At 40.2% G+C, this 27,015-nt stretch overlaps 2 protein-coding genes across 15 annotated transcripts in view; both read right to left on the bottom strand.

The window, feature by feature from the left end:
- The window catches only part of MCF2L (MCF.2 cell line derived transforming sequence like), a 397,307-nt gene that overhangs the window by 14,226 nt on the left and 356,066 nt on the right, over nt 1–27,015 (bottom strand). For all 14 annotated transcript variants that reach the window (XM_043992544.1, XM_043992546.1, XM_043992552.1 and 11 more), the window contains 14 exons: nt 24,737–24,856; nt 24,038–24,229; nt 23,229–23,420; nt 19,600–19,759; nt 17,592–17,662; nt 16,640–16,716; nt 15,184–15,250; nt 12,707–12,822; nt 9,184–9,253; nt 7,657–7,749; nt 7,465–7,557; nt 5,625–5,750; nt 3,329–3,550; nt 2,618–2,710 (listed from right to left, as the gene is read on the bottom strand). In XM_043992544.1, the coding sequence (XP_043848479.1) occupies nt 2,618–2,710; nt 3,329–3,550; nt 5,625–5,750; nt 7,465–7,557; nt 7,657–7,749; nt 9,184–9,253; nt 12,707–12,822; nt 15,184–15,250; nt 16,640–16,716; nt 17,592–17,662; nt 19,600–19,759; nt 23,229–23,420; nt 24,038–24,229; nt 24,737–24,856 (1,692 nt within the window). The remainder of the gene's footprint in view (nt 1–2,617; nt 2,711–3,328; nt 3,551–5,624; nt 5,751–7,464; nt 7,558–7,656; nt 7,750–9,183; nt 9,254–12,706; nt 12,823–15,183; nt 15,251–16,639; nt 16,717–17,591; nt 17,663–19,599; nt 19,760–23,228; nt 23,421–24,037; nt 24,230–24,736; nt 24,857–27,015) is intronic.
- LOC122746696 (small nuclear ribonucleoprotein G) lies at nt 6,411–6,775 on the bottom strand. Its single transcript, XM_043992557.1, has one exon. It carries the CDS (start codon nt 6,748–6,750, stop codon nt 6,520–6,522), a length of 231 nt encoding a protein of 76 aa, XP_043848492.1. The 5' UTR covers nt 6,751–6,775; the 3' UTR covers nt 6,411–6,519.

The raw sequence follows: 27,015 nt of genomic DNA, 5'->3' as shown, positions 1-27,015 counted from the left end.
GTTTGAGACCAGGGCACAAGCTAGTATTATTTTTTTCCTGTAGCTAATGATACCATCTCTTTTGTTCTTTATCCAACTGCTTTTCATCCAAGTTTCTTGCTGAGAAATAAGAAAAATAGTAATTTTCCTTTTGCTAGAACACCTTTCCTTTGCAAATCAAAACAGCAATTCAATAAGGACTCTATTTAAAAAAAAAAGACTTGGATGTGTGATTTCCTTGGAGTAGGAACTCTCTCTACCAACACAGATTGGCTTTTCTCTTACGTATAGTGGTAGGTTTGGTTTTTTTTTTGGGTTTTTTGTTTTTGCCGGGCAATGAGGGTTAAGTGACTTGCCCAGGGTTACACAGCTAGTAAGTGTCAAGTGTCTGAGGCTGGATTTGAACTCAGGTCCTCCTGAATCCAGGGCTGGTGCTTTATCCACTGCACCACCTAGCTGCCCCCTTACAGTTTTGAGAGGTACTGGGAACCCAGAGGAAAACTGGCTTTCTCAGAGTCACACACCTCATACGTGTCACAGGTGGGACCTGATGTTTCTGATTCTCCATTACCCATGCTCCCTCCCCTAGGGCTCCACACAACTGTAACAATGGTTCAAAGTTAATAGAATTCAGAATTCTACACAAACTACTCTGATGATAAATGAATCACAGAGCGAAGCTGAGGAAGATCCTGTCTTCCAAAAAAATCTCATGGTTCTATTCTTAGAAACCACCAGATCCAGCCTCCTTAAGTATTTCCCTCATGCCTGGAAGGAGGGGAGATTTGGTCAAGAATATGAGCTATAAGCAGCAGAGGTAACATAGAGGCATCAATACAAGATACTGGCCAAAATCAATGATTCATTACTATGTATCGGATACTGTGCTGGGAGCTGTTGGAGATAAAAAGCAAAAAACAAAATAGCTCTTGCCTTCAAGGATCTTATATTCTACTGGGGAGAAATATGTAAATAAAATAGATTCAAAGTAAGTTTGAAGTCAATTTGGGAGGAATCAATGTAGGAGGTTTCACTTGAGCCAAAAGATTCTAAGAGGTAGAAGTGAGGAAGAAGAGTATGCCAGGTATAAGGAGATATTTCTACTCCAATCCCAAGTAATTACAGAAGTCCCAGGAGGCTTAATTGGATCAAAAGTGTAAAACAAGCTGGAGCAAGTCCTTTAACAATGGAGAGGATCACTGGATCAGAGAGGATGAGAACACACAGGAAATAGTTTGTGGTTGCTGCCATTCGTCTTTATCTAGTCACCCAAAGCCTTCATGGTCCTTTCAGATTGGGATTATAGTGATATCTAGTTTACTCATCATTGATTCGAGTCATTCTCTGGGACTTCTGTAAAGAATAGAGGTAGGGGTGGACTCACACACAGCATGGCAGGTCTGTGGAAAGGCATAATTGGATGTGACTCTTGTCCCTCTCTTCTACCTATTCTGTTACCATAGCTCACCTCAGACTCAAGGGGCCATCCAACTTCTTCATTGGCAGCTTAATTATGGGTCTTAAGAGGAGCCCAAGACAGCATTACAGTTTACCGAGCATGCCCCTGCCCTGGATTATTAGTTATGTGTTCTCTCCCCAGGGGTGAGAAGACTATAAAGACTGAATTAGGGTTTTGCCATAATAAGGTTTGGCCATTTTAGAGCTGCTGATTTGGATAAAAGGGGAGGAATGTGGCTGATTCCTGGGTTGGGGATTCCAGAAGAGTTTTACAAAGCAGCCCAATTTCAAAGTGAATCAGAGGCTGGGGCAGGGATCTGTGAACCAGAGGCAGCATGTATCTCTGAGCCTCCAGAGCCTTTAGCCTCCATGGCTAAAAAGACCCTGACCTTGAATAAGTAAACTGCAGGATTCACTTACAAAATATGCCTAGACATGCTCAAAAATAGTCATGTGGTTTCTAAGGTTGGCGCCCTCGTTTTCAGGATGCAGTCTGGGCAAATAGATAATTTGGCTCAAGATATATTGGGATAAACACTTTGTAGACTTAGCTAGTCCCCTCACCTGGGAACATCTGCAGAGTAATAGGGAGCCTGAGTAGATTCAACTTTTTCTGTCTCTACTGTATAGATCCTGCGATTTTTTCAGTTTTAGATGTCTCTTATCAAAGGCCGCACCATGTCTTTGAAGTTTAGTCTTTTTTTTTTTCTTTTTTGCGGGGCAATGAGGGTTAAGCGACTTGCCCAGGGTCACACAGCTAGTAAGTGTCAAGTGTTTGAGACCAAATTTGAACTCAGGTCCTCCTGTATCCAGGGCCAGTGCTTTATCTACTGCGCTACCTAGCTGCCCTCCTCCCTCCCCCATGTCTTTGAGCTCACAGCCTTGTAACTTTACAAAAGAGGCTTGATGTTAGCTCTCTTTAAAGTCTTTTCTTGGCAGCTGTTAATAAAGCTTCAAGCCTCCCTTAGAACTGTTAGGAAAGCCATCCCAGTCTCAGTTATCATTTTCCATCTACCTCACACCCATCTCCCTATTCTGCCAAGTTCCTATTAGAGTGACATGGCTACTCTTGCTGAACTTGGGTGCCTGGGCCTAGGGAAACATTATAAAATCCCACACAGGGACAACAGAGGAAATGAAAACCCCGTTTAAGAAACAGAAATCGGCATGCCTCCCCTACCTGTATGATGTAAACCTCTTCCCTTGCATTGTACCAGATTTCGAATTTCTTAACATCTCCTTTTACATTCTCTGTTATTCCAACCGAGGTCATCTGGCAAACACAAGACACAGGGAAGGGGCATAAATACATGCAGGAAACCAACTGTTTCATTAAAAATATTCTAAAGGGCATAGCCAGGTCTTAAAGAAAGTCCCCTCATCCTTTTTGTTTTTTGCAGGGCAATGAGGATTAAGTGACTTGTCCAAGGTCACACAACTAGTGTCAAGTGTTTGAGGCCAAATTTGAACTCAGGTCCTCCTGAATCCAGGGCTGGTGCTTTATCCTCTGCACCACTTAGCTGCACACTCCCCCCCCCCCATCCTTTTAAGTTCAATTCTGATGCACCCTTGGGGCATGGTGGTGACCAGATTATTTTTTTAAGTATCATTTTATTAATTTTTCAATTAAATAAGCATTTATTAAGCACCTACTATGCGCCAGGTACTGTGCTAAGTGCTGATTTGGTCCTCACATGAGGTCACTGAGGCAGGCAGAGACTTGCCTGGGGTCACACAATTAGTAATTATCTGAGACTGGATTCGAACTGAGATAAATCATAACTAGATATATCCTCAATATTTTTTTTTCTTTCTCGATAAAATTTTTCACACTGAGAGAAAGGAGTACTTTTCTTGAAAAGCACAAAATCTTCTCTAAACTTTTACTTACATTTAAGGATTGCTTGTAACTGTATGAAGGGGCTTTTTCATAACCTTCTCCATTCTCTTCTCTCTTCTTACAGAACAGAACGGCTTTCTCATGGAGGAACAGATGTCTTTGCATTGGTTTAAATCTGGCCAGATCCTTTACTTTGGCATGACCCTTCTTGTGATCTGTCCAAACACTAAAGGAACCTTGCATTAACAGCTTGCCTAAGTCATTTAAGTTCCCCTGGGAAAAAAAAAAGGAAAACACATCAATCACATTAAAAAAAATTATGGACATGAAACTGTGGAATGGATAGAATGCTAGGCCTAGAATCAGGAAGACCTGAGTTCAAATCCAACCATAGACATTTACTAGTTGTGTGACCTTGAGCAAGTCACCACACCCCCACTGCCTTCAGTTTCCTCATCTATAAAATGGGAATGATGATGATGATGATGATGATAAAGCAGCATCTACCTCCCAGGGTTCTTGTGAGGATCAAATGAGATAAGAATTCTGAAGTGCTTGGCACGTAATAAACATTATACAAATGTTAGGTATTATTAAAAGGGGGAGAGAGAAAGGGACTGATAAAATAGATATGAAAGGCAGAAAGTTGACATATGCATGTTAGTAGCCCTTGAGAAAACCTCATACCTACAATAATTCCAAGGGCATGTAGGTGGCACAGTGGATAGAGTGCCAGGCCTTGAGTCAGGAAGATTCCTCTTCCTGAGTTCAAATCTGGCCTCAGCCACTTGTTAGCTGTGTGATGTTGGGCAAGTCACTTAACCCTGTTTGCTTCAGTTTCTTCATCTATAAAATGAGTTGGAGAAGGAAATGGCAAACCACCCCAGTATCTTTGCCAAGAAAACCCCCAAATGGGGTTGCAAAGAGTAGGACACAATAGAACAACAACAAACAAGAATTCCTGTGAATGGGCTCTAATTTGCTCTATCAAAAAAAAAAAAACCAAGTGAGCTGGTACTTCAACAATGTATTCAATGCCAGAAGGTGTCATAGTGGAGATATTGAGACCTCTTACTGGGAAGCCCTGCATGCAAGGCTGGCTTTCTATCGACAACAGAAGAGCTGTCTAGACCTGGGATTTCCTTCATACAGGGAACACCTGGATGAGGAAATGCCCTTTACCACTAAAGCTTAGCTACTTCTGTACAACTTTATAGTGTTAGGCAACTGCCTGTCACAGAAGTGCCAAATGCACAGTGTTCAACACTGCCAAGTGCACTTCTGACCAGATTAAAAGTATAATTGGGAAATATTTGTAAAAATAAATTTAAAAATACAATAAAGCATTGCTGTTGTTGTTGTATCACATACGAATCTTTGTGACCCCATTTGGAGTTTTCTTGGCAAAGATCCTGTTTGCGATTTCTTCTCCAGCTCATTTTACAGATGAGGAAACTGAGGCAAACAGGGTTAAGTGACTTGCCCAAGGTCATACAGCTAGTGGCTGAGGCCAGATTTAAACTCAGGAAGATGAATCTTCCTGACTCCAAGAACAGCACTAGAGTGATGTTAGACACTGTTAGGGAGCTCCCTTTCTATTTGAGTTTTACCCCACTGGCCTAGAACTTTCAGAAGTTAAGTGATTTGTCCAAGGTCACACAGTCAGTTTATATCAGAGGCAGGACTGGAACCCAGGTCCTTCTGGCTTTTAGAGCAGCTCTCTATCCACACACCCTGCTACCTCTCACGTAAATCATAAATAAATCATAGCATACCGAAATAAGTTTCTACAGCTGCTATATCTAGTCCAGCATATGAGATATAGAGGGGAACATTCACTTCGGACTTGTGAAGTATAATTTCCTTTCCCTTTAAACAGAACTTAGTATACTTATTATATCATTATATTTATACATGTAATATATAACATTGTATGTTATATATGTATTACATATACTGTGTGTACTACATGCAATCCATGTAGTACATATGTAATATATATCATTGTATGGATACATGTCTATTATATGTACTATATAACATTATATGTGGTACATATATTCTATTATTACATATTAGATTATTAGATTGATGAGGTCCTTGCAGGCAAATAAATGGGTGTTCCAGGGATAGAGTACAGTTCTTCAATTAGAATGCCTTGCACAGGGGCAGCTAGGTGGTGCAGTGGATAAAGTACCTGCCCTGGATTCAGGAGGACCTGAGTTCAAATCTGGACTCAGACACTTGACACTTACTAGCTCTGTGACCTTGGGCAAGTCACTTAACCCTCATTGCCCCGAAAAAAAAAAAAAAAAGAATGCCTTACACTTAAATGATTGTCACTTACATCATAGCCAGTAATGGCAATCAGGTGCATGGAATCGTTGACAGCTTTGAGAATTCCAAGGATAGAAGTTAATGCCTCCTGTAGATCCTCAGCTCCTTCACAGTTTTTACTGTATTTCAGCATTTCCTGAAAGGCAGGATGCACAAGATGAAATGATCTTTAGGAATATATAACCATCACCAAAACATATCACATCAGTATCTTTGGGAAATGCACACCCAGATGCTTGCAAAAAAAAAAAAAGGCCCAAATCTTGGGCTCTGATATTATTTAAACTATGTTTTAGAATCATTAGGAAGGCTTCTTGTGCTTAGAGTAACAGTATTGCTTTGTAGAATCTTGAATTTCATCCAAGGTTCAGTTCACAAGTTCTCTCCTATGAGGAAATCTTTACTGAATCCCCCCCACTTGCTATTGGTCTCTACCTCTTCAAATTATCATGTATATATTTATCAATGGGTCTCCCTAGTACGAGAGGGCTTTGAGGTCCATGATTTGAGGGCATGGACAATTTTTTGTTTTGTCTTTATATCTCTACCATCTAGTAAGGAGTGTTTCCCACAGTAGTCACTTCAGTGCTTGTTGGGTTGGGGTGCTATATACATTCTCTCTCACACACACATAATTAAGTGCAAAGATTGACATCTTTACTCCAGGGCACAGAACCCTACTACCTAATTGGCTCTACATAATGGAATACTCATGAAAGATAAAGAATTATCATTAATGATATTTTGTTTTTTTGTTTTTTTTTTCCATCTTACAAAAAGTTTATTTTCAAAAAGTTAAACAGAATATACAATGACTAACTGTATGTATCAAAAGAAAAAAAAGAGGCTCTTGGTGTGATATAAAGGAAAAGCAGAGGCATATGGTATCAATGGTGCTTCATTTCTTAAACTCGTTCCAAGGCTTCTAACATAATGATACTGTTTCCTCGGATTACCACCATTCCAATATTGTTCTGTTGCCCACCTGGTGCCATCTCTACACATTCATCAATCACAAGATTCATAAATGGATCAAACCCCCGCAATATTCCTTGGACATGCCTCCCACCATTTAATTTCAATGATAGCTTCTTGTCCATAAATTTTTTTAGCTCGGGCGGGTGTGCTTTGCTCATCTTGTTTCAGTTGCAGCCCTTCGCCTCCTCCATTAATGATATTTTGTAAATTTCTTCTTAATAATTCTTAAATTGGGCAAATTTGGAGATAATTTTATGAAATAGACACAGGTAAAAACTTATTGAACAAAGTTTGTCTCCAGCATCCCATTCCTCATCCCATTTAGGCCATTCACCTCCTTCCCTAACCCATCACTTAGTAACCTTCTGCTACCTCTTGATTGTTCAGGTACACCTTTGGACCTATTATTACGTAGAGTGTCTTGAATGCCAAGTATTTTACTCTTTTTTTCCTCTGATCAAAATTCACCTAGCCTAACTTCTATTCATCTCTAGGCCCTGCTAGGGTACTAGCTAGCTCATCAGAGAAAAACCTCTGCTGAGTGTTCATGGGTGATAGATAAGCAGGGACCTTCAGGATACAGGATACTTTCCACTATTAGGGAAATTTCAGGGAACCACATGACCTTTTTCTTCAGGAAGGGTTTTTAGTACCCCCTGGAGTAAAGCCACGGCTTGTGGCTATTGACTCTCTCTGTACACAGCACTGGCATTGAGTGGCTGGCCACGTTTGTGTCAAAGGTAACTTAAACCTACAGCTTAAATTATTTTGGTTTTTGTTAACCACTTTGGGCACTTCTATTAATCTTTTAGCAAACAACAGCAAAAAGTTAAAATTGGACACTGCTAAAATCATGTGATCATCATTCCTACCTTTAATAATAGCTGATACTTGGTTATTCTTTGTACAGGCTTCAGCAAATAAGAATCCAAACTGAGTTTGTGATCGAGTTTCTTCTGGCATTCCTGTGATGAAGTTGGAAACCCTGGATTACACAATGTTCATTATGGATACTTTAGTGACCAATTAAATCAGCACATGAAACGAAGTATATGGAAATATACCTGAAAAAATAGACAGTCTGAGCACTGTCTCCAGAGACTTTCTGATCTGGGTTTATTTTGACAATACTTCTCATAAATCTGAAAATCTTCCATCTGCATGTAGGAACCAAAAAAAAAAATGATCAGTTTCATCAGTTAAAGAGCACAAGACAGATCATGTTCCAATAGAGTGTCTGTCTTTTTTTTTTTTTTCAAACAGGAATGATCTGTATTATTTATAAAACTGCATAGTATGTTGGAGCTGATACCATGGGGGTGAAACTGACTTCTAGCAAGGTGGCTTGGGTATTTTTTATCCTTTTGAATCAACCCAATGTTCGATATTCCCTAAAATCATACCCATAGAAGTCCTTTTTTTTTTTTTAAACAAAAACAAAAACAAAAAACCAAGACAATCAAAATACAACATTCCTCATTAACCATCAGCTGAGAAGTCAAACAGGAAAATAGAACTGGTGCTTGGAAAACATTCTTGCCAGATGACTTCCTTGGTATCTAAATCTAGCTGATGACAAGTCTATTATCAAATAGCAGCATATATGGAACCTAAAATAAGTTTGCCTGGATTTAATGAGGTTTGTACACACTATTAATGGGATGATATGGATCATAGGTTTACAGCTTGAAGGAGGGGAGCAGAAGAGAAACTAAGGCACAGAGAAATTAAATGTCTTCCTCAGAGTCACACAGTAAATGAAGTAGGATTTGAATGCAGGTCTTTTGACTCCACTGGCCTGCTTCTTGGTAAAATGTAGTGAAGCAGTTTGTTCCATACTTCCCAGAAGTTCTGTTTTAATTTTGGCCTGGCACAAGCCCTTTAATTCGAGGTCACCCCAATATAGTTCATCAATAAGAATATGTGATAACTTTCTTCACTAGCCTGTTAGTATTGCGTTTGTAGTCAAAATACCCCTTTCCTTACTTGAGTTTAGCTCAACAGATCTGGCTTTTTATTTTTGTCTTGGGCAAGGTTTAAAACATCTGCAGAGAGACCATTTAATTTTTTAAAAAATTAATTATCAGCTCTCCAGAGGTTAACACATTTCAAGAATAGCAACATATCCCCCCCCCTCCCCCAGCAAAGGATCTTTTATAATCCTCAAAAGGCAATGGAGAACTTCTGACCAACAAGACTAGGACAACTGATTAACATTCCCACCTCATCCTGGCCCCTTGACAATATTTTTCTTTTAACCATTGGTTACTTTCTTTTGTAGGAACCCCTCAATTTTGCAGTAATTAATAACTTTCCTTTTTTAATAAAATTAGTTGCTTATGATGAATGACACAATGGGTTAACAGTCCTGTTTAAAGGAGATAAGAGTAATTTTTTTATCCCATTCAGGTTTTTTTTAAGTGAGCTTTGAAGGGTCATTTTCACCAGACTTGCAAATTATCTGGTGAGACTGATGAAAACAATGGAGATTAATATCATTGTGGCCTCTTCATTTTAACTAGAAATGGAAGGTTAGAGAACACAGTGTGAGGCAGCATATCTGTTGTTACTAGTTTAAAATTCATACATACCCTTTCTAGAAAACACCTTCCTACCAGTTCTGGGTAGTCTATGTAGTTTTCAAGTTCTCTCAGGAATATTCTAAACAGAGGAAGTTTTTATTAGATTTTATGGAAGAAAAAAGAATCTAAAAGGAAACTATTTCCAATGAATATTCTTTCCCAGAAGACATTTTCCTACCCCTCCACCCTTGAAAAATCATTGAGATTTTTCTAAGGTTAAAAAAAATAGTCACAGAAATAGATTAAGATAACAATCCCAGGGGCTGCTAAGTGGCACAGTGGATAAAGCACTGGTCCTGGATTCAGGAGTACCTGAGTTCAAATCCGGCCTCAGACACTTAACACTTACTAGCTGTGGGGCCCTGGGCAAGTCACTTAACCTCAATTGCCTCACCAAAAAAATAAAAATTAAAAAAAAAAGATAACAATCCCATCTGACTTGAGTAACCAGGGATCCCATTTTTTTTTTTCCAGTTCATAGGTGAAGAAATGGATCACAGTCTGGATCCCCCAATACATTTCTGGTTGACATGTAAAGTTTCCTTTGAAATAAAATAGGGCTTCTTTAGTTTATCAATGTGGGTGGAAGAAAATTTACAATCACAGAAGCAGATTGCCTGAAAATCCAGGCCAATTCCCTCATATTACAGGTGGAGAGACACTGAGAATTAGGGTTCATTTGGTCTAACCTTCATTTCACAGATGAGGACTCAGAGGTCCATAGAGCTTATTATTTGACTAAAGTCACACAGATAAAATAAATAAGAAATGGAATTCAAACTCAGCTTTTCTGATCTTTTCTCTACACCAGTGGTTCCCAACATTTTTTGTTCTAACAAATCCTTTTTTTTTTTTTTTTAGTGAGGCAATTGTGGTTAAGTGACTTGCCCAGGGTCACACAGCTAGTAAGTGTTAAGTGTCTGAGGTCGGATTTGAACTCAGGTACTCCTGACTCCAGGGTCGGTGCTCTATCCACTGCGCCACCTAGCTGCCCCAAACAAATCCTTTTTAACAAAAAAATAAATGTAATGTAAACCCGAAGGGCAATTTAATGTGCTACTCTTGTAGCCACATTTAGTTCAGTTCAGTTGTTTTCAGTTCTGACTCTTTGCGACCCCATGTGGGGTTTTCTTGGCAAAGATACTGGAGTGGTTTGCCATTTCTTTAGAGAAAGAAGCTCATTTTATATATAAAGAAACTAAGGCAAACAGGGTTAAGTGACTTGCCCAGGGGCATGCAGCTAGTAAGTGAGGTCAGATTTGAATTCAAGAAGTATACTCTATGCACTGCACCACATAGCTGCTCCCCTCTCCCAGGGGTCCAAGAAGCATTAAAAATGGGAATCAGTGAATTGTATCATGCAGCCTTCCTACCTTTTCTAAAATTATAACATCAGCTCAAAGCAGAGGCAGCCAGGTTATGCAGTGCATAGAGTGCTGGGCCTGCAGTCAGGAAGACCCAAGTACAAATATAGCCTCAGTCACTTACTGTGTGACCCTGGGCAAGTCATTGTTTCCTCAGTTGTTAAATAGGAATAATAATCGCACCTACCTCCCAGCCTTCTTGTAAGGATCAAATGAGAGAATATTTGTAAAGACCTGGCCTATATTAGGTACTTAATAACCAACCAACCAACCAACCTTTCTTTCCTTTCCCTCCCTCCACCCTCCTTTCCTTCCTTCCTTCCTTCCTTCCCAGGTAGTAATGGGCCAATTCAAAACTTGAACTCTCAGGCCAATACTTTTTTTTTTTTTTTTTTTGACAGGGCAATGGGAGTTAAGTGACTTGCCCATGGTCACACAGCTAGTATGTGTCAAGTGTCTGAGGCCGGATTTGAACTCAAGAACTCCTGAATCCAGGGCGGGTGCTTTATCCACTGCGCCAGCTAGCCGCCCCGGCTGATGCTTTTTTAATAATATTCCACCACCTCTACCTTGAACTGATGCACATTCACATCTAGAAATGTAACTTTGACTATTTTTTCATCTGCCTTAGTCATAAGATGAGGTGTCTGTCAGTCTGTAATTAGAAGGCATGTTTGAACTTCAAATGAAAAAAAAATCCACTAACTTTATTGTCATAATTTAAAACATACCAGTGACTTCTGCCAACTCAGAATCTATGAAGTGAGCAATGGCTGATACAAGGAGTGCACTAAACCAACAGTAGCATACCCACTTGGTTTACCCCCTAACAGAAGGTGCCCTGTGACCTTGGGAAATAGAATATCAGGGATTGGGTTTAACTGCTAACATATCACTTCCTTTATAATTGGGTGGGGTGGGAGATACAGATGACAGAAGGGGAAAAGGCATGTGAAGAAACAGAAAGCCCCAAACTCCCTTAAAGCTCTCCTCCCAAATTTTAGAGAAGGGTGGGTAATGTAGATTCCCATGGTCTGTTGGACTTCCCAAGTCCCAAGGTGGGGCCATCCATCTCCCTCAGCCATCACAGCTGATGCCTGGGGAAGGTTCAACTATGATTCGTTTTTCATTTTCTTAACATAGAATAAAGTCATTTCCAATAAATTTATCCCCTGCTTATTATCCCTGCAACCTCAGTTTTGAACTTCCCTTTTCTTATCTTCTGAAGGATGTAAAAATATGGATTATGCCCCTATAATTAGCAACTCTGAAGAAATTATCCACACTACTCCCCATAAGCCTGGAATAGGCAAAAATGAGCATCTCAGAACAAATATCCCGCACCCAGCCTCAGGAGGATGAAAAGAGAAAAACAATAAACTTCCACACTAACTTGCTCTCCCCTTTAGCCATGCCCAGGAAAACAGATGGCCCTTTCTCTATGTGTCATGAAGGTAAAAAAAAAGATGCTGATGAATAATTCTACTGTTAACACTGGATGCCTCCCTAGCGTGCCACATTAGGAGAATGGTGAGATGGATGATTTCTGCTTACCAAGAAGAGAGAAAGGAAGGGCGATGACTTGGGGAAAGACAGGTCCCAACTCATTGCACTGTCAGTATGGTTTAGTGGTGACATGGCTTTGTCTTCTCAAGACAATAGACAAGTCCACTGGAATCTCTACCCTACCAATCATTAATAGCCATGGGGAATGTCTTCACTTGGGCACTCAACAACCAAGAGAATGTGCTTGCCCTCTTGTATTTTCACATCAAATTCCTAACTTCAAATTTTGATCACATACACACACATACACACACGCACACATATAATTTTAAAAATCAGTTCATACTGCATATGACATAATCCGGAGTAGTTGATTTGAACTTCAAACTCTTTAATGGAGCAGGACATTAAGGTACATCACTTACTTTCAAGAGAAAAGACAATGTACTTTTTCTTTTCTTTTTTGTTTTTGTGGGTTTTTTCTTGTGGGGCAGTTGGGGTTAAGTAACTTGCCCAGGGTCACACAGCTAGTCAGTGTCAAGTATCTGAGACCGGATTTTAACTCAGGTACTCCTGACTCCAGGGCTGGTGCTCTATCCACTGTAAAACCTTGCTGCCCCGACAACATACTTTTTCAAACACAAAAGACCAAAGCCCCTAACCTGTTATGGAAGTGGTAAATCTCCTCCATATTCCCAAATAGGACATCCTTCTTATTTTGGAGGGCTGGTGAAATGAGATGAGTCATTAGAGGATTGTCCATCTCTGCAGCATATCCCTGTAGTGCAGAAAGAGGCAGGTGAATGACCCTTAGTTCCAGTTATTGTTAAACTCATGAAATTAAGCTGGCAAACAGAGGTCAATGCAAATCTTAGGCCAACTTTGGAAAGTTATTTGGGGGGTATGCATATAGTTGGGCAGCAAAGAGTTAATATAATGTGGTGTTTAAAAAAAATTATCGGACCTCCTCTTTTCACCCAGTCTAGAAATGCAACATGCACTGTGCTAAGCAATGGACATACAAAAAGAGGCAAAAGACAGGCCTTGTCCTCATGGAGCTGACAGTCTAATGGGGCAGACAATAAACAAACAACTATGTACAAATGAGCTCTATACAGGATAAATAGGAAATAACCTTCAGTTAGAGGGTATGATCTAGATGAGGATCCAGCAAAGGAGATAAGGAGTCATCAGACCAGCAGGAGGAGAACCAGAGAAAGTGGTATCTTGAAAACTTAAAAGAGAGTATTAAGGAGGATAAGGTGATGGACAGTATGAAAGCCTGCTGAGAGGTCGAGGAGAAGGAGGGTTGAGAAAAGGCCATTGGATCTGGCAATTAAGAGAACACTGGTAACTTTGGAGAGAGAAGTTTTGGTGGAATGATAACTGTGGAAGCCAGATTGTAAAGGATTAAGAGAGTGAGAGGAGAGAAAGTGGAGGCACTTTTGTCTATGGCTTTTTCAGGAAGTTTAGCCACAAAGGACAGAAGATATATAGGACAATAGCTAGAGGTAATGGAAGGAAGAAGTGAGGAGTTCCTGGGATGAGGGTGACATGGGCATATATGTAGGGAGTAGAGAATAAGCCAACAGGCAGGGAGGGATTGAAAGTAAATGAAAGAGTAGGGATGACAGAAGAGGCAATCTGTTGGAGGAGGTGGAATGGAATGGGATTCCTTGAACAAGTAGGGGGGTTGTGAGACAAGGGTGAAAGAGGAGAGAGAAACAGAAAGCACCTGAGTAATAGGAGATGTGGAAGAAGGGAAAAGAGGGAGCTTATGGTAAATGACCTCAGTTTTTCCTGTAAAATATGAGCTATTTCTCAGTTGAGAGGGTGGAAAGAGGGCGATCCATGGGAGGCTTAAGGAGAGATGGTTTGGAAGGTTTGGAAGAGCCACTGTGGAAAGTAGGATAATGACTGACAAGACAGGTATGGTAGAATTGTCTAGCAGCAGTGAGGACCCAGTTGAGGTTGTATAATATAAATTTGTAGTAGACCTAGTCAAAATGGCTTCATGATTTTCTGAACTTTCATTCAATAGCATGTTTGTAGGAGCTAAGGTGGTGAATAGTGTGAGTGAACCAAGGCTGTAGCTTAGAAGGGCACAAGTGGCAAAATAATAAGGGGGATAGGGACACAAGAGGAGTAAAGCGTAGAGCTGAACTGATTCACCAAGGCGTCAAGATGGGGAAAAGAGGAGAGACCGGCTAGTGCAGGGGAGATGTCCTGACAAGTATTGAGGGGTCAAGGATTGGCAGTCACCATGGGCACAGAGTAAAGTTTGGTGAGGGAAGGGAGAGGTAGAGGTAAAAATCCAATAAATTATGATTGGATAAGGGGTTTCCAGAATTTTTGAACATGGAGGTGGTACACTTGTGGGTGATGGCAAGATTAAGTGTATGACCATCTTTGTGTGTGGCTAAAGGTCATGGGAAGTAAGTAGGTTAAGAAACTGTTTTGGGTGCTTGAGGGAGAGTCAATATGTATGTTGAAGTCCCCTGGTATGAAGATAGGAATTGGGGAGGAGAGAAAAATTGTGAGTCACGTACTGAACTCATTGAGAAAGGAAGGGGAGTGACCTGTGTAGGGGGTGGTCTATAGACAACAGCTACCAGGATTTAATTGGGTAATAGAAATGGATAACATGAACCTCATAGGAGGAGGAGGGGTTGCTGAATGATGAAAGAAGGGAAGAGACCCTGGAAGTGGAGATGGGGAGCAAGAAGTAGTTCAACTCCCATGCCTTGGCCAGTGAACCCCTCCTTAGGTACCCTGGTGGTCCCTCACTTCCAGAGGGCTTGCCATATTGGTTTCTAGATTTAGCCCTTCTGCAGTTCAGTTCTTCTGAGCTCAAGCAATCCACCAGCCTCAACCTCTCCTGAGAGTGGGGATTATAAGAATGTGCCACTATGTCCAGCATATTTTTTTTAAAAGCTAACACACATTCCATTTACCTACGAATGGCCCCAGAAACACATATTTGACTGTTAGAACACAGAATATGAACCATTTCTACAATTTATTAACTCAAAAAGATAACATTTATAAATAAAAGAGAGGTATTTTCATTATCCAAAATTCTAAGCCCAGTTCAAGTCTTAGACAGAGGGATACAGCTATACACAATGCATACACTTACCTCAAGGACACAAAGAAGCTCTTCCACATAAGCTCTCTCTGTTTCAATAAGCTCATTCATTACATGCCTGTAAACAGGGCAAAATGTTAACTACTTACAGGAATGCCCTTTAAAAAGGCATGCATGACAGTTGTTGCCTGAGGACTAAGACTGGGGGGCCCCTGAATACCCAAAACCTCTAGGCTCCCAAATTGTCAGGAGGCAGTTGTCAGGGGGAGGAGGGATGGTGTGAATGGCTGACTTCCAAACTTTGGAGATCTGTGGAATCTTCCCACTTCCTAATTGCACAGGGATACCTGAGGAGTCTATAGCTCTTACCCCACCCCATCCTAATGATGCAGAAGCAGCATAGCCCCATGGAAGGAGTATTACATTTGGAGACAGAGCATCATGCAAATTATTATCAGTGACTCCTTGGGTGATTCACAACTCACTTGGATGAGTCACAACACAACTTGGGTGAAGCCCTCTCTGGGCTTCCTCCTCCATAAATAAGGGCACAGAACTCACCCTTTGAAGTCCCTTCTAGCTTTAAATCTATGATTTTTGCTCAATCAGAAATGGAGGGACAGAAAAGAGTCTCATTTGCTTCTCCAAATGTCCCTTTAGGCTTGCCATAAGGACTGGGATCTAAGACTCTAAACTCCCAGACCCAATGGCAAGGTCAACTTAGCAGATCTATAAATTATTAAGGATTAAATACAAATACTCTATGCCTTATGGGAGAATGCCAATAGGGCCTCTGTTAATTTAGGCTTTTTTCCCCTCATAGAGGGGAAGAAGCCACTAGTCAGCTTTGGAAATTCCCTCCATTGTATATTATTTGAAGCTGGTCCTCATGGGATATATAACTGACTTCTACAAAAACCCATTCCTTCATTCACTAATCCATTCCTTAGCATCAGTTCTTCCAGAAAGAGCTTCCTATTAATGCTTATGAATTCTGGCTAAACCTTAGGGTAGTTTTGATCCCAAGATATCTCCTTCCAGAGACTAATTTGGTATCTGGGTAAATGCATAATAATGACAAACCAGAGAATGGGCAAACTGCTGAATTAATCAAAGGATATACATCAGTGTTGCAGAAATGGGAAGGAAATTGCAGCTCTAGGGAAGTAAAGCGATTTTCTAATCCAGGGTCCCCTTGACAACAGTCTGCTTGTCAGGATTAAGTAACAAAGTGGAGTTTTTTTCCTACTCTCTTTTTAGTTTGGTGAGGCATTGGGTAAGACCTTAGCTCTAAGTCTCCACCTTCGTTGTCTGTCCTCTGTTTCTACACTGGTCTCTGAATTTTGTCAGCACTCTTCAGAGACCTAGCTCTTTAACTCTCTTCTGATTCATCAGCTTAGTTTAATTCAGAAATTCTGCTGGGAACAAGGCTATGATCTGCCTGGATGTGACCTGCTTGGCCCTGAACCACTCATAGGCAATCACTACTGACTAAGGCAAACCCCACCTTCGTAATATAGCCAGGTTTTCTTCATCATCCATCACGGAGCCACTTCTGCTCTGTTGGATATCACTCATTTCACTCTGAAGCAGGAGAAGAAACAATCAATAAGGATTTCTAAAGTAACTATTATGTGCCAGGCACTGGAACAGCATCAAGTTAAAACAAAAAAGAATACTTAACCAGGGCTTTCATATCACTTTTTGGTTTTCTTGCTTTTTTTTTTTTTTTTTTGGTGAGGCAATTGGGGTTAAGTGACTTGCCCGAGGTCACACAGCTAGTAAGTGTCAAGTGTCTGAGGCCAGATTTGAACTCAGGACTCGAGGGCTGGTGCTCTATCCACTGCGCTACCTAGCTGCCCCGATTTTCTTGCTTTTTAAAAAAAAGGCACTAGAGCCTATAGCTCACTATCATGTCCATGTTCTTCTCCCCAAATGGTCAAATCTGCAATACTATTCATCTTGTCCTTATTTAAATAGAGTGAGAAGAATAAGCCACTAGTCAGCAGACAACTCCAACATGGCATCTAACTGAAAGTTAGCATTCCAATGACTGAGAGTTTTGACTGCAGATTCTTAGATGTGACCATTATCCAAAAAGGTCGGGGGGATTATTGTGGTTTTATAACATTTCTATAAGGACCCAGAAACTTCAACAATGCAAGAGAGGGTTTCTGAAGTAAGGGAAAAGCAAAGATCAGTGGGGCTGCCTTATTATTATTTATGATAATTACCTAGTTTATTTGGAAGTTCTAGGGCAGACCAATTCTAGATTAAAGGACTTGAAGATGAATGAATGACTGAAAAGTCTTTGCTATGTGCTGAGTAGTGTGGTATGCCTCAAGGAGCTTATATTCTAATAAGTGAACAGTACAGATAGGGGGAGTGATAGCCAGAGAAGTCAGGAACCAGCACATAATAGAGAAAAAGAATTTTGAGGGAAAATCATCATGTTTTACCTTTGCCCTTCTGTAGTTTCCTTTTCCCCGCATGTTGTTTTCAGATGAGTTCTCAGAACCTCTTCGAAGACCTGATATGGAAAAACAATGCCTGTAGCAATGCTTGCCTTTAGTTGGAGAGTTTTGAATCAATTGGAGCACTTGGTCTTTCCCTGATCTCTCCTATCCTTCCAGTCAATCTTCCTACACCTCCAACATGCTCTGTGACCCAGAAACACTGATGTCCTGTTCCCTAGTTCCTTGCTATATAAGCCAATCCCAGCACAACTGCTTGAACATATATGCATGTGGGGGCTGCAGTAGACCATCCCTCAATCATTACTGACATGGGAGGAGAAGAGAGAGAGGTCAGATTCCTTCTGAGTCCTCTACACCAGGGCTTTTCATCTGTCTTGGACAGATGATAGGGAAAGAATGTTCCTGGTTGCCTTTAGGTTGTTGGTTTATTTCCCAGCAGGTCCTGTAGGGCAGAGGAAGGATGGATTGAACAGATAGGGTTGGAAGTGAATCTCTTTCATTCTCTCCTTCTCTTTGGTCAACATTAACTCATCCCAGAAAAATGAAGCTATAGCTGAAGTCTATGAGTTTTATACAGTGCCTCAGCTGATTACTCCTAATTTATCCTGTACATATCTTATTTGTACATAGCTTTTTGCATACTGTTTTCCCTATTAAAATGTGAGCTCCTTGACAATGCCTTTCTTTGAATCCCTAGAATCCAAGCACAGTGCCTGGAACATAGTAGGTGCTTAACAAATGCTAGTTGACTGTGGTGAAAATGGAGTTGCATCTAAGAGAAGGGGAACAAGCTCCTGGTCACTAGAAGTATCATTTGTGGTATTCTGTAGAAAGAGAACAGTGTAAAAGGAAACAACTTCTAATTGGGGATGAGAGAGGGCTTCATGGAGAAGGGAACATCTAAGCTTGGTTTTGAAAGATGGATATGATTTCACATTGTGAAATGGGAAAAAGAAGCCATTTCCAATGCAGAGAAGAGCAAAGGTAAGAAAGTGGGAAACCTTAGGAGGTGGGTTTGGAAAAAAATGAGTCAACTATTTTGGCTGTAGTATAGAGTCTAAGTAGAGGAATGATGGGAACGTAGGCTGGAAAGGTCGATTGGAGTTAGGCTTCAGATAACCTTGAATGTCAGGCTAAGGAGTGTGCATTTTATCTTATAGGGATGGGGAACCATTTACACCAATAAGATCCAAGTTGCATTTTGGATAGATTGATCTAAAAGGGATTCAACAGAATGTACTGTGAGGAGAGAAGAAGCGGAAGTGGAGGGGACCAGTGAGACTTCAATGATAAGAGTCCAGGGACCTCTCCAACTCTGACTCTGGGTATTTTCATTGACTGTGACCCCCCATGCCTGGAACTCTCTCCCTCCTCATCTCTGCCTCTGGACTTCCTTGGCACCCTTCAAGCCTCTGCTAAAACCCCATCTTCTGCAAGAAGACTCTTCCAGTCCCTTTAAATGTTATGTGCCTTCCCTCTGCTAATCATCTCCAATTTATCCTGTATCTTCTTTGTACACAGTTGTTTTCATGTTGTCTCCCCTATTAGACTATGAGCTCCTTGATAGCAGAGACTGCCTTATATGTTTCTTCATAACTCCAACATCTAACACAGTGCCTAGTACAAAGTAGGTGCCTAATAAATATTTATTGACTGACGAACCCCAATTTTTCCTGTATATATCTTGTTTGTACATACGTATTTACATATTTCCTTTCCCTGTTAGACTGTGAGCTTCTTGGGATCAGATACTGTCTTTTACCTTTCTTTGTACTCCCAATGCTTAGCACAATGCCCGGCACATAGTAGGTGCTTGTTGACTGACTTGAAATGTGTCAGTATCAATGGAAAAGAGGGGACAGATACTAGAGATGTGCTTCTGTTACCTTAATATTGTTCCCTATTACTTCATGTGTCCCTAATGTACCTCAAACAACACTGGGGATTCAGTACACTTATTGAATGAACGAGAAGTACTTGTCTAGTTTACCTGGAGAAGGACAGGGGGATTTTGTAAATGCCTCAGGTCTTGGTGCCACAGGCTGCACTGGCCGGGTCTGCTTTGCTGCCAGTTTCTTCAGGCTCACCTGTCTCTTCTGGAACATTTCTTCCATGCTCTCCTGTTTCTGAAAGACCTTTTGTACATGCTCCTGAAATGACAACAGACCAGTTATGAACTCCATGGTCATGCTTCTAATGATTGGTTCTGAGGATTGCTATCTTGCTAAACAGAAAAAAGACACCATAACTAGGTCTTAAATCAGAGTAGTTACCCCCCCCAAATAAACTACTTAAAAGTTGTATTTTTAAACATTTCTATGAATTCTGTAGCAACTCTTGTGACTCAGTTCAGGGTGATGTACCCCAAGTGGGACACTGACGACTGGGGTTTGTAGAGAGGCTTGTGGCCAAGAGAGTGAGAAGTCTGGAAATGATGTCATGTGATGAAGAGCTGATAACTACAATTATCCCTTCCACATCACAACTTTCCCATTATGGTTTTTATATATCATAGCTTGGCATAAGAAATTAAAAGGCAATTTTTGGGGAGTCTTACAGAAGCTGCAGATGACAGAAAAAGTTAATGCATAAAATATATGTATAGTCTAATATCAATCCAAATTTTACAATTAGGTATTGTAAATACCCCATAAAAGAAAAAAAATTCAGACTTCTTCTCTGATACAAAGGGAGGGTCAAAAAATTTTATGAGGATTTTCCAGATTGCAGGGGTATCATGCCCCTAACCCTGACAATGTGAAAGGGATAATGTATGTTGTTCATCCTGGAGAAGAGAATATTGAGGGCCCAAACAAAGTGCCTTCAAATATGTGAAGGGCTGTTATGAGGAAAAAGACGTGTAATTGTATTCTGTGTTGAGTTTAGACAGTAGAACCAGTTCCTACTGTGAGAAGCTGTTGTGAGGCAGATTTCTAATGAACATGAAGAATAATTGTTTGTCAAGTAGAGCTGACCAAGAATGGGATGAGAGAAATTTACAAAGTAGTGAGTTTCCCATTACTGGAAATATCCAAGCAGAGCCTAGACAGATTGTCATCTATCAGAGATATTGCAGAAGATAATCATCCATTGAGAGAAAGATTGGATTTGATAACATCTGAAGTCTCTTAAAAATCAAAGTCTAAAATAGAACATTTTTGAAAGTAATGGGTATAAAGGCTGGAGAGGGGGCAGAGACAAGATGGCAGAGGAAAGACATTAAATGCACAGAGCTCCTGACACAATTACCCCCCAAACAGCCATGAAACAACCCATGGAGCAGCAGGCTGAGATTATTCTCCAGCCAAAGACGGCTTAGAGGGGGCTGTACTGGGCTATGAACAGAATCCAACCCCGCAATTGTGCCAACACAGACCTCAGGCAAGCTGCACCAGAGAAACTTACCCCTGAGCCTCCGAATCAGCTGCAGCACCAGCATCTTCTGGAACTAAGCTTATGGTTGGGTGAGAGGGCTGAACAGCTGGCTGGGGGTGGTGGTGGAATATACAGGGGTGTCTGAGGAACCTAAGGAGGAATTCGGCTATCCCACTCCAGCTGGGAACCAGGAAGGAATCTTGAAGGTGGGAAGTCCAGGTGGGGTAGGGGCACAGGCTCGTCAGAGCTAAGAACCATAGCACACAAAGTTTTGCTGGTTGGTTAATTAGCAAATTGGCTTAAGGTTATCTTTGGACCAGAGAACAGACCAGGCAAGAGAAAAACCTGCCATTCCTCAAACTGAATACCTGGGACCTTCTGAAGCTTGGGACAGTGTAGCATTGAAGTAGGGCCCCACTCCAAGAGGGAGTTAAAAGTCAAGTAAGAGATGTCAAGATGAGCAAGCAAGGAAAGTTGAGAATTATAGAAAGTTCCTTTAGCAACAAGGAAGATTGAGGTGCACCCTCAGAAGAGGATAGCAACCTCAAGACCCCTGCATCCGAAGCTTACAAGAAAAATATGAATTGGTCTCAGGCCATGGAAGTGCTCAAAAGGGACTTTGAAGAGAAAGTAGGAGAGATAGAAGGAAGATTTAGAGAGGTGGAGGAAAGAATGTAAAGGGAAATGAGAGCAATGCAGGAGAGTCATGAGAAAAAAGACAATAGCTTGAAAAGCCAAATGGAAAAGGAGATACAAAAGCTCTCAGAAGAAAATAATTGCCTAAGAATTAGGATTGAACAAATGGAAGCTAGTGACTTTATGAGAAATGAAGACATAGTAAAGCAAATCCAAATTAATAAAAAAATACAGAGAAATATGATATATCTCCTTGGAAAAACAGCTGACCTAGAAAATTTAGAACACAGAATTAGCTCAAAGACCTTAATCTCATCAGAATTGCCTCAAGGAGGGAATAGCATACACACCCAATTGGGTCTATCTATCTAACCCTGCAGGAGGGGAAGAGGATAAGGAGGGAAGGGTAAAAGAAGGGAGGGCAGAACGGGGTGGGGCAGTCAGAAGCAAAACACTTCTGAGGAGGAATAGGGTAAAAGATGATAGAAAATAGAGTAAATATCATGGGAAGGGAATAGGATGGAGGGAAATAGTTATGATGATTGATTATAATGGCAAAATGTGTGGTACCTACTTTGCTGGGCTATTGTGAAGAAAATTCTTTGTCAAGTTTAAGGTACTATAGAAAAGTTATGATGAACAGGATGCTATCAAAAAAACCTGGAAAGACCTACATGAACCAAAGCAGAGTAAAATGTACTGTATACAAAATAACAGCAATAGTGTAAGATGATTTGCTGGGAAGGATGTGGTTATTTTTAGCAATGCAATGATCCAATATAACTCTGAAGGACTTATGAAAATTGTAATGCATCTACAGAGAAAGAACTGATGGTATATGAAAACAGATTGAAGCATAATTTTTTTGAGAGTTTCTTAATCTGAAGTTTTGTTTTTGTGTGTTTCCTCTCACAATCTGGCTAATGTGGAGATGTTTTCCATGACTACTCATGTATAACTTATATTGAATTGCTTGAGTTCTTGGGGGTTGGGGATGGGAAGGGAAGGAGGAAGAAAAGTTGTAACACAAAGTTTTAAAAAATTGATGTCAAAATTTGTTTTTACATGTAATTTGGAAAAGAAAATTCTAAATAGGAAAAAAAAGTAATGGGTATAGTTTATTTCATCTTTTTCTCTGTGTGCATATATATGTATATACACACACATATCTCAGGCAATGTGAAGGGGAGATTGACAATTTCATTTTGAATATGCTTTTGATGTTCTGCCATGTATAAAAAAATTCTTTTTTTGGTATTTAAATTCAAAATTTAAAAATTAGGGCAGCTAGGTGGCACAGTGGATAAAGTACCAGCCCTGGATTCAGGAGGACCCAAGTTCAAATCCAGCCTCGGACACTTGACACTTACTAGTTGTGTGACCCTGGGCAAGTCACTTAGCCCTCATTTCCCCACCCCTCCTAAAATGAAAAATTAATGTTATTAATTTTTCAAACATTAAAAGTCAGGAAATCTCTATTAGGCAATCAGTAGGATAATATATATATATACACATATATATATATATATGTACACATAAACATATATATTTTAAATTATGAAGATAAGTACTCAAAATATTTTACTTATGGTCACATGTTAATATTACCTTTAGATCTGGATTGAGAATAGATTCATATTCTTTGTAAACTTTATTTAGCTCCTGGATTTTGTTTCTTGTACCAGTGTCTAAAAACTTCTCGATCTCTTGTAGAGCTGACTCAGCTCCATCCTGGGACTGACATTTGTCCACGGGCTGTGAAGCTAGCAGGTAAATACCTTCATCACACCATTTCATAGACTAGACACACAAAACACAGGAGAGGGAAAAGAAAAGAAGATTTCAGTGAAACACACTGGAAGGTGCATGAAATTTGTCATTTTGCTTGCATATTTTCTGCCGAAAGCAATTCTTCACCGATGAACACATAGCCCAAGGAATGCTTTAGTTTTAGAAACATGACCCAAAACACTGAATCATTATACTTTTGTCACTACATCCTATGTGTTCTTCAGGATGGAAAAATCACATTTTGAAGTCAAGTGACTTTTCTTCAGTAATATATTCTACTGAAGGAAAAATAAACTGCAAACCCAAATAGCAGACACAATAAAAGATCAGCATCGTGGATGAATTGTCAGATCTTCATCAGGTGCCACAACCAGATTTCATAAACACACACAACTAAATTACACAAACACATAAATATATATTAACACGTGCATTCTAGATGCCAAGAGAAAAATAAAGAACTACAGGAAGCCTGGGCATGATGCCATCCTCAAAAAAATGCTACTGATACCAGTAAGATGAGGAAGAAAAGAAATTGGGGATGTGGGATCACATGCTTGGCCTGTTTTAAATAAGAACACAGTGGGGGAGGGCAAGGAGAAAGAGCTTTTGATTTCTCAACATACCTTTTCAAGAAGGCTATGGAGCTCCAATGACTGGTGGAGAAGATCCCTCCTTTTACCCATTTCTGCTGTGAATTCATCACAGAGGTTCTGGAGTTCATTGCACTTTGGCAAGATGGAGTCCACAGCATAATGCTTGCTTTGGATTAGCTGGTTACCTTCCAAAGACAAGGCCCTAGCCTTCTCTACTGCTTCCTGAAAAAGGAAGACATTATTAAAAAAACAAGTAAATTGGGACTTATTTGGGATATTTGGGAAGCTGTTTTCAGGGCAAGGCAAAACACTATTTTATATATATATATATATATATATATATATATATATATATGAGTTTTTACACTGCTAATTCAGTAGTGTTGAAAAGGTCAGGATAGAGAATCTAGGTGGATGGGTCATACTTACAAAAAGCCATTTCCTAGGTTGTTTAGAGTCCCTCTCACAAGATGATTACTTAAGTGATCACTTAAGTGATAAAATATAATAATAATAATTATTAAATAAAACCTTTAAGTTATATAATCTTACTATGCCATTGTGGAAATGGTCAACACAGAACCCAAATGACTGTGCGATAGGCAGTCTCTGTCTCTCCAAAGTGAACTTTGGACATTAGGTACCAGAATGAACCATTTTCCATTAACTAGAGACCACCCTACACTTTAAACAGTAAATTTAATTGTGGAATTGCTACATGTGACTTACATTGGATTTTTCTTCAAAGCTAGCGAGGTCCTTCAGCATGTGTTCCACATGAGCATAGCTATTTCCCACATCCGTAAAGGTTGATAACTTCTCTGATACAACATCCAAGATGGCTTTCACCTATGAGAAAGGGGAGTGAATGGGAAGAGAGAGCACGGTCACTGTCAGTGAAGGCTGGGATGGAGCGACATTCATTGTCATTAGTACATTTCCAGGTAAGCACATGGAAGCATACTTTTCTATGGAAAATTAAGATATAATATAGAAAGATCAGGGCAAAGGAAAAGAATCCAAAGAACTATCTACCTGCAAGTAGCATATCAACATGCAATGATAGCATGCCAGAGGGCAGGGGCTTTCAAAAATTTGTATTTGAGGAAAGTTAAATAAGAATTAATTATTTAACCATAAAAGTGACTCTTTTTTTTTTTTTTTTTACTATTTGCAGAGATCTGTACTTAGATCATAGATTTAACATTGGAAGGAACCTATGAGGCCATTTAATTTACCTGCCTTATGTGCTGCAGGCTGGCAAAGAGTACCCAGCCTGAAGTCAGAAAGACTCATCTTCCTCAGTTCAAATCTGATCTCAGACATTTACTAAATGTGTGGCTCTGGGCAAGTCACTTGCCTGTTTCCTCATATGTAAAATGAGCTGGAGAAAGAAATGGCAGAGCACTGCAATATCTCTGCCAAGAAAACCCCGAATGGGGTCATGAAGCGTCAGATACAACTGAACAACAAAAACATTTTACAAATGAAGAATTGAGGTTAAAGTGATATGCCCAAGGTTATGAAGTACATTCATATATTGTAGGAAGAGTTTTTTTTTTTTAAATCAGAAAGTAGGACAACAAACGAGAGTTTAGTGTAGTACACTAGAAAGAGAACCGACTTGGGGACAGCAAGGTGGTGCAGTGGATAAAACACCGGCCCTGGATTCAGGAGGACCTGAGTTCAAATTTGGCCTCAGACATTTGATACTTACTAGCTGTGTGACCCTGGGCAAGTCACTTAACCCTCATTGTCCTGCCAAAAAAAAAAAAGGAAGGAAGGAAGGAAGAAAAAGAAAGAGAGAGAGAACCAACTTTGGAGTCAGAGGGTGAACATTCAAACTCTGGTTCTACCACTTACTACCTACATATCAATGAGGCACTTATAAGGGTGCTCAGCACAGAGAAGAAGCTCAATAAATAAGGCAGAGATTAGTTGCCTTTGCAGTAACTCTGCTCCAAGGGAGCATTCACATAGCAATTTAGAAAATGGTTCCCACCAAACAACCTTCTGAGGCAGGTAGTACAAGGATGATGATTATACTCATTTTATAGATGAGAGGGAGAGAAGTGCTATGTTGTAGTCACATGACTCTATAAGGGGTGGAGCCAGCACAGAACCAAGACTTTCTGACACCGAAGTCTATCAGTTTTCTCACTGCATCACAATGTCACCAGAAATACTAGGTTGATTTTAGAACACGAGCTACATTTTAATTCACCCAATTTTCATTTCACTCTTTATCCTAATGAAGAAAAGGTTACAAGCAAAGAAAAGCTAGATGCTGAGAGAAGTGATTTTGTTGTCCCCTGAGGTCTGCCCAGTCCTGCAGAACAAAGGAAGGAGCCAGCAGGGTTTTAAAAACCCTCTTGGGATAAAGGCATGAAAGTCTGCTGCAGGGCTGTTAAGCACTTCTAAGCCCTGGGAGATTCGACTTTTTAATACCTAAGCATTTTTGGTGGTAGGGGTAAGCACGGAAAGCTTGCTAAAATAAAGGGTTAGCCACTAGAATGTAGTGATTCATGAGAGAGCTAAGGATGAAATCAGGGGCTAAAGTGAAAATTCTGGGCCCACATTCCTTTCAAATTAAACAACTTTTTTTTTTTTCATTTTGTGTTTTCATTTGGACTATTAAAGATGCTGGAGGAGTCTATTTGCTCTCCCCCTTCCCCTGAAGTGTCTGGGAATCCCTGGCTCTCTTCAAAGTTCAGCTCAAATACAAGGCACTGCTTGATCCATGCTTTCCCCCTCAGTTACAGGTGCTTCACCTCAGAATGACTTTGTATTCATTGTGTATATATTTTGTTTTGAATAATCCATACATGTTGCTTCTTCACTGTGGAGTTTTGTAAACGCCTTCAGTGCAGACACTTTCATTTCTGTCTTTGCACAGGGCTTGGCACAGAATGGAATTGAATTCTGAGTTTCTGGCGTGTTAGTCCTTGATCATACAAGACACCTAAATATGCAGCTTAGCCTTATGTTTTCTGCATATGGTTGGAATC

The sequence above is a fragment of the Dromiciops gliroides genome, chromosome 3 (assembly GCF_019393635.1).
Source record: "Dromiciops gliroides isolate mDroGli1 chromosome 3, mDroGli1.pri, whole genome shotgun sequence".
In the NCBI taxonomy this organism is placed as follows: domain Eukaryota; kingdom Metazoa; phylum Chordata; class Mammalia; order Microbiotheria; family Microbiotheriidae; genus Dromiciops; species Dromiciops gliroides.
The sequence above is the reverse complement of the archived record's forward strand: the minus strand, read 5'-3'. Positions and strand labels throughout refer to the sequence as shown.